Here is an 11,173-nt window from a genome sequence, read left to right on the forward strand (position 1 = left end):
AAAGGTAAATGCTGTCAGCTGTGTGGCATAGAGGAACGAAGCCCAATTGCACACTCCTGTAAAAGGCAACTGTGGGTAGGAGAGGAATAAATGAGCTGTGCCTGCTCGCCTATTCTCGGGGTACGTGTCTGGGAAAGCATATACCATCAGTTCCTTAGTGGAGACTGGAGAACCTGCAGTGGCATTTTTTTTTCGTAATGTGGGGACATGCACAGGGAGATTTCATGCCTTAAAGCAAAACTCCAATCCCTCAGACAGATGATAGCAGAACTTTCAGTGCACTCTCCTTTCACCCCGCAGGAAGAAATGGATCATATGGCTCTTGCCTTTTGGGGAATTAATGGACCACTAGAACATCCACGAGGGTATGTTCTTATGATTATTTTTCTCCTTTGTGCTATTGTCCAGTTGTAAAATGTATCGAGCATAGTACACAAAGGTGGACAGCACTGCCTTCTGTCTCCCACCACACAGTTGTAAACATTTACCGTCCATCCTTCCGGATTGCTGCTGTACAGCTAGCTATCCTGTTTTATGGATACACTTTATGCCAAAAAAGTCAGCATCTGCTCTTTCTGAGGATGTTGTACTGTGAGTGTGCTACCATTTGTACACTAGAGTTTCTTCTTGTTAACATTTACTTTGCTTGATAAAATAAGTTGTATTGTGTGTGTGTATGTGTGCAGATTTCTAGCACAGCACTGTCAAGATATCAGAGTCATCATCAGTGTAGCATGCATATAATCTAGCGATGTTCATTGTGTTTCACTGTTGCAGTCATTACACTTGGGTTATCCTGCTGGCAGGCTACACGCAGTCGGCCTGAATTCCAAAGTCCTGGTCTGGCGTCGGTTGCTGTCGCCTCTTCCCTGACGTCAGTGCATATAAAATGCAGCTGACGCCATTTTCTACAGTCTTTTTCTTGCCGCGCGGTGCCCAAAGCAAAAGCAGTTCGCAAGTGCCGGTCGGCCGACTCCTGAGATTTTCGAAATCAAATTTCAGATCCGAAGTCTTCAATAAAGCTAAGTATCCCGTTGGGGAAACTTTTTTCTTGCTCCAGACCGATGTCAGAAAAAGTTAACAATTGTATTTCTTGTGGGAAGCAAATACCACATAAGGATCTTCATTCTTACTGTATTCCTTGCCTAAGCCCTGACCACGACGTTACTAGTTGTCAGTTTTGTGCTAGATTTAACCAACGCACTATTAAGCGTCAGTACGATTTTGCATTTCATTACTTTGGCCGAAGGCTTAACTATATAATGCATAAAGCAATGGTAAGGTGACATAACCCTGTAATTCAGAGGAAGAGGACTGAATCTTACCAGGGTTTTGTCGTTTTTTTTTTTTTTCTTTTCAGAGTATGTCATAGTTGGTACAATGTAATTTTTGAGTCTATGCTCTAGAAAGACTGAAACCAAGTATAGAAGATAATGGTGCATGAGGTGGGACTGAGGGCAGACGAGCTGCTTGTTGCATTTGTAATTATATGTTCACTATCAGAATTTGAGATAATTCCCCTGGTACAGAGGCCAGAATGCTAGCTATTCTCAGCCCCATCTGGACACAGATGACCATTCTTTTCACATAGCTGCAAGCTTTTGCAGAAGGTGAGCCCACTGCGGAAGTATCAGCTGTGTATCTGTTATATTATATTATGTGTATATGGATTTCTATTAGTGCTTCGGAGTTGTGTATCCCATCTTTAACTGTCGCATACTTTGGCTTATTTGTGACCCTGGGCCACTGGAACACATGCAAAAAGCCTTACTCCTTTGGAGGTCACAGCAGGGACAGTATGATTAACATTAACAGCAGATGAGACGGACATTGTATGCCAGAAATGAAAATGTTGCACTGCATAGATAATACTTGTAGTTCGAGTCAAATCTGTCTGATATTTCTTTTTTTATTTTCAGTTCCAGAGCGTCTGACACTGTTTGGTGCAGAGGCCCAGTCAGAGCTGGTTGTATCTGAAGACAAAACCAGTGTGTGTCACCTTGGACAACAGCTGAGAGGGGATTTCACAACCCCTGAAATGCTATGGACGTCACTGTTTATCAGGAGTACTGAAAGGTTCCAGTCAGGAAGACACTACTGGGAGGTAGAGGTGGGGCAGAAGACAGAGTGGGCTCTGGGTGTCAGCATCTACGGTGGGGAGAGAGTAACATCTAGAATGTCATTTTGGACAAAATTAAAAACATTTGTAAGCTCTTTAATGGAGCGAAAAATTCTTCTTGTGCTGAAAAGAAATCAACAATACCAGATTGAAACCTCCTCATCAACTGTTCCACTATCCCTTGGCGTAAAACCCACCAGAGTTGGTGTGTTTTTGGATTATGAAGGAGGAAAGGTGACATTTTATAACACTGATGACATGTCTGTCATTCACACTGCATCATGTAATTTCACTGGTGACATTTATGCATATTTTAATCCTGGTGTTAACTTTTCTTGCCAAAATGGAGAACCTCTACGTATCTGTCATTAATAGCTGCTTGACTGACTCGTGGGTGTACTTTACTGATTGCTTAGTGGTACATCATGTGGATCAGTGGTATAGATACAGCATTTGCAGGGTTTCATCAACCTAGGAATAAGCATTATTTCAAAGTCTAGTGACTACCAAATTAGTCTGAAATGTATGAAATGAAAACAATATTTGAATGTGGTATGCTATCTTAGTTTGAAATCTGTAAAATTAAATCAATATATGGAATGAGTTTCATGTCAGAATAGTTATGATTACTTTGGTGAATAAATAATCTGGTGAAGTTGTTCCACATCACTGAGCGAGGCATCTGTATTGTGATAGTATACAGAGCTGTGATGATTTTGGATAAAATGGTTATAGACCATCAACATTTATTAAACGGCAAGCAAAAAATCTAGCAATTTCTTTGAGTGAAAGATGTTTCCTGACTGTGTATTCTGTCTGCATAAGCAGCCTAACTCACTAATGTTGGGATGGCACATCAGTTTGCGATGAATGGAGAGCTATGGCCATATTTTTGGATGGCATTACGGATGAGAAAAAATGTACAGCTAAGGCAGGTCTAGTTCATATGGGGGAGGCAAAGGAGTGAATCTACTGCCTGTTTATCACTGGTAAAGACTTGGGTGAAGCAAACCATTATCTGCTATATGGGTGTGTGTGTGTGGAAAAAAAAATGAACATTGATTTAACAACAATGGAAAACAAGTCACTTGCCTCCTCTCTCACCTGCATTTGCAGGTACTGGATACTACAGCAGATTACATTCACCGTGTCTTCTTGGACTGTTGGTTCACTAAAAGTTATTAATTTTAGAAGAAGAACACCATTCATCATGTCTTAATAATCTAAGTAATGTGGGAGAAGGACAAAATGTAAGCCAAAGACAGAAAATGTTGAAAAAAATCAAGTTTGGTGGCAGATTTTCTTTGTACTGACCAAGGTACTACTAGAAATGAGAAGTGGGCTCAGCCACATATGAAGTATAAATAGTTTAAAAAGCTAGAACTGCGTAATTAGATTTTTCCATCTGCTTTTATTCCCCTCAGCCTGACAACTCTACCTGTAGCCATTCTATAAACAGTTTAGTTTGTACATTACAGGATTTAAATGTATTTTAACTGTGTGTAAAAATTGCCTTATTTTGTCCTTGAGATGTTTATGAGATCATAGGAGAAAGCTTGGCTAATGACCTTGAAGGGCTTTTCTAAGTGTAGCCGTGCTTCCTACAAATATTAGAAAGGCATTGGTACCATAAGTTATGTGTGGGGCATATAAGCTTTGGAATGAGTGGTCAAGAATTTACAAACGTCCACTCGTAGGTGCCAGACCAGAGGCACATTTGTGATTCCTCTTCCACTGATATTAAGTTTCACTTGAATAAGTTCAGCGAAGAGCTTTTCTTCACCTGGATGGGAAGCCTGTTCCACGGAAGGGGCAGCCTCTGAGACACATAGCTTTCCCTCTAGCATTTCCAATTTATGTTGCAGGCTAGATTTAGGTCACTGGCTTGTGTGTTTCTGGTGTTATTTGTATTGAAGATGCACAACAAATCCATTAAGGCTGGATCAGAGGATGCTTTGTAGGCCAGGCATAGGACCTGTCAGCAGCCTGTAGGAGACCGAGTATAAGGACAAGGCATTGAGGTGGTCCATGAAGGACTTGTTTTCTTTACCATGTATTCTTTCTGTGAGGAACCTCTGTGGTTACTCCAGTTGTTGCATATACCTGGTCAGGTACATGCTGAAGGGTACATTGTACTTGGTAATTTGTCTTATGATGGCTGAGCACAATGGAACAATGAGATCTTTGGACCTGGATGCCATACCCTTGCTTATAAGTTGTGCAACATGAAATGATTTTCTTGCTGCTGTAGACACATGATGGTCAAAGAACAAGTTGCAGTCGACATGTGTTCCCAATTCCCTGGCTAATGAGGCAACTCTTAGGGGAGAATTATTGATGTAGTAATTTGCAGGGAGTGGCTGTCTTACCAAAGGATAGTATTATGTAGTTCTTAGCATCGAGTTTAAGACTGTGACTCTGTCTGCCAGGCATTCTTGGAGGATGTTTGTATCTTGGGGGATTGAACGACCGCACTTAATTTGTATCCGTGAATTTGGTCAACCAGAGGCCTTTGCATTTAACCTTGATGTCAGAGAAGTAGATGAAAACAGGAGCAGCCCCAGCACTGAGCCTTGATGGACTCCTCTAATGACTGGTCTTTTTGTCAGGGTAGACGCCCCTATCTTAACTTCTTGAATCCTTTCTGTGAGCCATTTGGCTGTCGAGTGGGTGAATTGAGTTTATACTTAATTCAGTGAAATTGTCTACAATACCCAAGTGGGAAACTGTGTCAGGCACTTTGGCCTTCTTTAGCTTCTTGAAGAAGTCCACCAGGTTGTATAGGCAAGACCTTCCCTTGTCAAAACTAAACTGAGTTGGATCCAGCATCTGAAGATTTCCTATGTTGTTATTTATCGTAACCATGATAATTCTTTCCATGGCCTTGCATATGAGACTAGTCAGGATTATAGATCTGTAGTATATTGGGTCCATGGATAGCCCACCCTTGTTTAGTGGAATAACAGTTGCAGTCCTCTGTTTGCTTGGCATGAGACTTGTTTGGAGGCTGTGACTGAGTAGAGATTGTAGAGGCCCTGAAAAGTCATTGTTCACGCTATTAAGGAGGCGTCTTTGGATAGTATCTGCTCCCAGTGATGCAGTGTTTTTTTACCTTGGAGAATGCATTGAGGACTTGTTCTGTAGTGATAGTTGGGGGTGCGATGGTTGGCGGTATTTCTAGAGAGGTGTCTGTAGTAAAGCATTGTAAAATTGCAGCTGAATCCAGTAGATTTGCTATGTTTTCAGGCTAAGTATGGTTGGCTGTATTTACAATTGGTTTGGAACATTGTTGTGTATTGCCTTTGATATTTTGGACATTACCAAAGACTGTCTTTTGATTGTCCTTAGTCAGGGAAGCTACTTTTACCTCAAATTTGACTTTGACATAATTAATCCCTTGAGTTCTTTATTTAGTTTGATGAGGGATCACGTACCTTGCTGGACATTTCCCTGTGGTAATTTGGGCATGGAGAAGCTCAAGCATGTCATAGTGTTTGACCAGCCTTAAGGTGTGTTTTTTTTATACCAAATGGAGACACTTCCACCTGTTTTCCCTTCCAATGCAGTAACAGGCTTAACTTTGTGAAGGGTGTTGTATCCCTGCACTGCCAGTATGCTGAATATGGCTTTAAACCCTGTCTCAGGAACTGCACAGATGTCTACATTTTCCACGGTGAAGAGAGCTTGCAGGGAGTGGAGTTTCTTGTTGAGACTTCTGGCATTGAGCAGTAACACCTTTAGATCTAATGTTGGTTTTACTACGTCAGAAGGTTTATCAGTTTAGCAATGCCTAAACAAGGCTCTATGGGGGGGGGGGGGGGCAGGCAGATGAGGATTTAGCTAATCTTCGAAATCGCACAGTCCAGGAGCTCCAGAATATCTCTCTTCATATAGTCTTGGGAAGTATTTCTCGTGTCATTTATTCTCTCATGGACTATGACTGAATCATACTGGTACCTTTGATTCAATGACCTGTGTATGTGTGTGTGTATGTATGTGTATAGATATATATATATATATATATATATATATATATATATATATATATATATATATATATATATATATATATATATATATATATATGTGTGTGTATATATATATATATATATGTATATATGTGTGTGTATATAAAATGTATATATGTGTGTGTGTATCTGTTAACTGTTGGATGCTTGCCTCTGAGAGGCAACTAACTTTAACCTTCTCCTTGATCAGCCTGGTGAGTGGGACATCAGTGTGCTTCCCACTGGAGTCTCCATTGACCAAAATATTGAATTGTTTGTTGGTCTGCCTTATGGGCTTAGCCATAGAGACACTGTGAGCTGAGGCTGAATGAGGAATGGTGGTTGTGTTTTTGAGGTTGCTGAGGGTTTTTATTGTAATTACTGTGTCTGGGAGGTTTTTGAGGTTTTGGAATGTGTAGGCCTTGTGCAGTGTTGAGTTTCTGACAACCTGTTTGGTATTTGCAGTGGTGCTGTATGTGAGCATTGTCTCCAGAGACAGGATAAAAGTACATCCCTCGCATGCTGTATTAGATTGTTTAAAAATTAGGCAGCTGTTAGGAAACATGAGCCTATTGCTACATTTTCTCAAGACTCCCATTTCCAACAGGCTGGCTGCAAAGATAGGAAAGTATTGATCCATGTTTTTAGATATAAATATAATGGGCTTCAAGGGGTATGGTATCAAAGAATTTATGCTTTTATTTGTGCTACCACTGTAAGGGAGACCATATTTGGTAGGGTGCCAAATTTCATGGAGTGCTGCCTCTCTTTGTGAAAACCAGATGCTCATTGAGCAACTACACACTCAGGAACTCTTAGGGGGTAGTTTTTATAGGGAATTTGCATTTTTATGCACCTGGCACTGCTAACCACTGCTGCATGATGGGCAACATTGCACAAAAATAACTTTATACAGCCAGTCAAAGCCAGCCGTAAAACAGACAAGCAAGCTAACCCTTTGGTCAATAGCAAACACTTATCCTTTGAGGTCACAGACAGTGATTCCCAGTTTGGAAGAGACCTGTCTACCCTCTCCTGTCACTAAAATGCAGAGCAAAGACTTAAAGTAAAACCAATGTCTGGGGCTCCCAAAATGTAATATAACTCTTTTGTATTTCAAGTGGTGTCACACCTTATTAACAGAAAAGGCAGTAGTACAGGAATGTAGTGCTGTAGTGCATTGCTTGGAAGACATTTGTCTGGCAGTATGTAAATATTTACTGTATTAAGGGGGCATAGTTTAGTGTTTTTCTTTAACTGCAGTAGATTAGCTAGGGTGAGGTTGAGAAGAGCAGATGTTCTTCGTGTTTCACTGTTGCAGTCATAACTGTAGGGTGCTCCTGCCGGCAGGCAGCCCGAGGTTGGCCAGAATCCCAAAGTCTGGGTCCGGCGTCGGCTGTATAAGCTAGTACGCTGACGTCAGTACGCTTTGGTACATAGCCCTCAGCCGACGCCATCTTCTCCAGTCTTTCTTGCCGTGCGGTGGAAAGCAGCTCGCAAGTCGTTGGTTGGCGATTTTTGAACAGCGTATTTGGTTGTTGTCGGTCCGAAGTTCTTACTTCTCTTCTCAAAGCTAAGTACCCCGTTGGGGAATCTTTTTCTTGTTCCTCCGATGTCAGAAAAAGTTAATAATTGTATAGCGTGTGGGAAACAAATACCTCATAAAGATTTCCACTCTTACTGTCTACCTTGCTTAGGCCCTGACCACGACGTTTCTTGTTGTCGGTTCTGTGCCAGGTTCAACTCTCGTACTATCAAGCGCAGGTACGATTGGGCTTTAAATTATTTTGGCAGACGCTTCAATTATAGAATGTCGTCGGACACTACCGGAGTCCAAAAGAAGCGCAAAGACAAAGACAGGCCTCCGAGGTCCAAACAGGACTCGTTGCAGCTGGAGCCAGCGTCCGGTTCGGCTGTCGTCAGTGAGGCGCTTTTGCAGCCCCTGTCGTCCGCCACTTCTGAACCGATGGCCGATACAGACTCCCATGGGGAGCCATCAAGGCCCACTATTTTAACTGCTGCAGGACCTTCGGACGTCGCTCCTTCAGATGGGTCCGGAACCGCTGTGCAGGTACCGGCTTCTGAGGGGGTTTTCAGGCCTACTCACATCACTATTTCAAAGGCAAAGGCAAAGACAAAGACTCCTGTTAAGTCTAAAGTTCCAGCTCTAGCTGCTTCTGAATCTACTCCCAAGACACAAAAGCAATTATTGAGGATGGCTGAAGATTTGCTTACAATGATTAGGGGTTCTCACCCCCCTCCTGAGAAAAGGCCTCGACAGGATGTTACTCTGGATTCCTCTGACCAGGCTTCTGTATCTTCTGTTTCTTCCTCAGATCAAGACTATTCCTTTCCCCCTTATGAGGATTCGGATGCTGAGGACTCTTTACCCTCGGCCTCTCCGCCTGAGGATTTTTCTTTTGGGGAAACCTTGCATGAGATGAGGGAACATTTTCATTGGGAAGGACAGGAATATTCTGCTTCCAAGAAGAGGCTTAGAGAATTTCTTCTTCTTCCTCAGCATAGGCCTTTAGCTATTCCTCCTGTTTTGGACATTGTAGATGATGCTTTTTCTGAGGCTAATTTGAATCCTGATTCCATGCCTCCTGCTCCTTCTAAGCCTGATAGATTTTATAGGGTTCCTGACTCTCATTTATTTTTATTTAAAAACCCTTCTGCGGATCTTGAAACTATTTCTCAGGGCTCTAAGGCTGCTAAGGTTGCTACTTCTAAAAATCATTCCCTCTGAGAAGGATTCTCGTGCTTTAGACAGGTGGGGAAGAAAGGTATATACTTCTGCTACCCTGTCTGTAAGGGCTTTAAATTGCCAGTTTCATATGTTTAAATATCAGCAATTTCTTTTGTCTGTTTTAAAGCAAAAGCTTGCTTCCCTTCCTGCTTGTGCAGAGGATAAGGAACTTCAGGATGTTTTGCATGCTACTGAACAGGTTAACAAGCATAGCGTACATTGTGGTTTTGATGCTTTGGATGCTTCTTGCAGGGCTGCTGCCTCTGGTACTGTTATTAGGAGACATGCCTGGCTTCGTGACAAAGTTTGCCTGAACAGGTTAAGGCTAAGTTATTAGATGCCCCTGTTCAACAAGATGTTCTTTTTGGATCTAAGGCTGAGGAAGTTATTAAAAAGATGGAAGAAAAGGCAAAGTCTATGCAGACTGTAAAAGATTTCTTGCAAGTTCAGCCTCCTAGATTTTCCAGGAATTGGCCCTCTAAAAATTGGTCCTTTCCCACGTCTGACAGGCCTCAAAGGGGAAGATATAGGCACTCCTGAGGTCGTGGTCAAGGCCAGGCCTCTTACAGATCTAGACAATGGACTGCTTCTTCACCTAGAAGGGGAGAAGACAGATCCCAATCTCAAAGAAAGCAAACTCAATGACTCTCTCGGTTGGGCTTCAGGACCCCTTCACCTGAACGCCCCTCTCGGAGGAAAACTGTCTCTTTTTTACAGAAATTGGACTCATATTACCCAGGACAGATGGGTATTGGATGTGATTTTAAAAGGTTACAAATTCCACTTTCACACTTTGCCAAGGACTCACGGTTGGCCAGATCTGCCAAAACTTCAATGGTCAGAGGCCTTAACTCAAGTGGATGCTCTTCTGGCCATGAGAGCCATAGAGCCTGTTCCACTCTCGGAAATGGGAAAAGGGTTTTATTCAAGACTGTTTCTGGTTCCCAGAAAACAAAACTCTTGGAGACCTATTCTGGACCTTTCTGTGCTAAACACCTTTTTGGAAATTCCAAAGTTCAAGATGCTTACTCTGCAACAGCTAATTCCAATGCTCTCTCAGGACGCCTGGATGGTGACATTGGACTTAAAGGAAGCCTATTTACATATTCCCATCAGACAAGAACGCAGGAAATTCCTCAGGTTCAAGGCAGGTTCGAGGCACTTTCAATTCTCTGTTCTGCCCTTTGGTTTATCTACTGCGCCCAGAGTCTTCACCAAGTGCCTGGCACCAGTAGTGGCTTACTGCAGACTTCAGGGGATCCAGATTTACCCCTATTTGGACGACTGCCTTATTCAGGCAGACAGCAAAGATCTTCTGCTTCAACATCTGGACTTTGTTCAACGTCTTCTCCTCCTACTGGGATTCTCAGTGAACATAAAAAAAGTCACATTTGATCCCTTCTCAACAAATGGTATTCTTGGGAGCCCTCTTAAATACAACCTTACAAAGGGCCTTCCTCACTCCAGAAAAACAAACTCAGCTGGCTTCTACTTTCAACACCTTGGCAACTCTATCTCAGCTCACTGCAAGGAAATTCCTGCAGGCTCTGGGCTACATGGCTTCCTGCATTCTGTTGATTCCAAACGCAAGGCTTCACAAGAGAAAGCTTCAATGGTATCTGAAAAGTGTATGGTCACAGCATTACCACGATCTGGATATTCTGATTCCTCTGATCCCCTGCCTTCAGAAGGAGTTCCTCTGGTGGTCCAGGGCATGCACTTCAAACGAAGGAAAACCTTTTCGTCTTCCTCAACCTACTCAAATCCTAACCACGGACGCCTCGGATTATGCTTGGGGAGCACACTTTCTAGACAATTGCCAGCAGAGAACCTGGACAAAGGACCATCTTCACTGGCACATCAATCTGAAGGAAATGTTGGCAGTTCAAAACGCCCTTCTAGCCTTCAAGAACCTTTTACAACCAGGCCCTCTGCTAATTTGCACAGACAACACCACGGTCATGTGGTACATCAACAAGCAGGGGGGTTCTCATTCATACCCTCTTTGCAGACTAGTTATGGATTTATGGGACACAGCTCTAAATTTGAATCTACATCTCCAGGCTCAATTCATTCCAGGGAAACAGAATCTCTTAGCAGACAGCCTGAGCAGAAACATTTCAGATCCTCACGAATGGATGCTAGACACCAACTTGTTCAACAGGATTACTGCAGTTTGGGGATGTCCCCAGATAGATCTGTTTGCATCCCATCTCAATCATCAGCTGCCTCGCTTTTGCACCAGGTCCTTCCACAAAACAGCTTGGAGAGTGGATGCCCTGTCCTTCAGCTGGAGAA

At 42.6% G+C, this 11,173-nt stretch overlaps 1 protein-coding gene across 2 annotated transcripts in view; it reads left to right on the forward strand.

The window, feature by feature from the left end:
* The window catches only part of LOC122811615 (nuclear factor 7, brain-like), a 173,571-nt gene extending 170,786 nt beyond the window's left edge, over positions 1-2,785 (forward strand). For both annotated transcript variants that reach the window (XM_044083582.1, XM_044083579.1), the window contains one exon: positions 1,920-2,785. In XM_044083582.1, coding sequence (XP_043939517.1) covers positions 1,920-2,491 — 572 coding nt within the window. In that variant the 3' untranslated portion in view covers positions 2,492-2,785. The remainder of the gene's footprint in view (positions 1-1,919) is intronic.
* Positions 2,786-11,173: the final 8,388 nt, after the last annotated feature.

The sequence above is a fragment of the Protopterus annectens genome, chromosome 9.part0 (genome assembly GCF_019279795.1).
Source record: "Protopterus annectens isolate FY-2018-M chromosome 9.part0, PAN1.0, whole genome shotgun sequence".
Classification (NCBI taxonomy): domain Eukaryota; kingdom Metazoa; phylum Chordata; order Ceratodontiformes; family Protopteridae; genus Protopterus; species Protopterus annectens.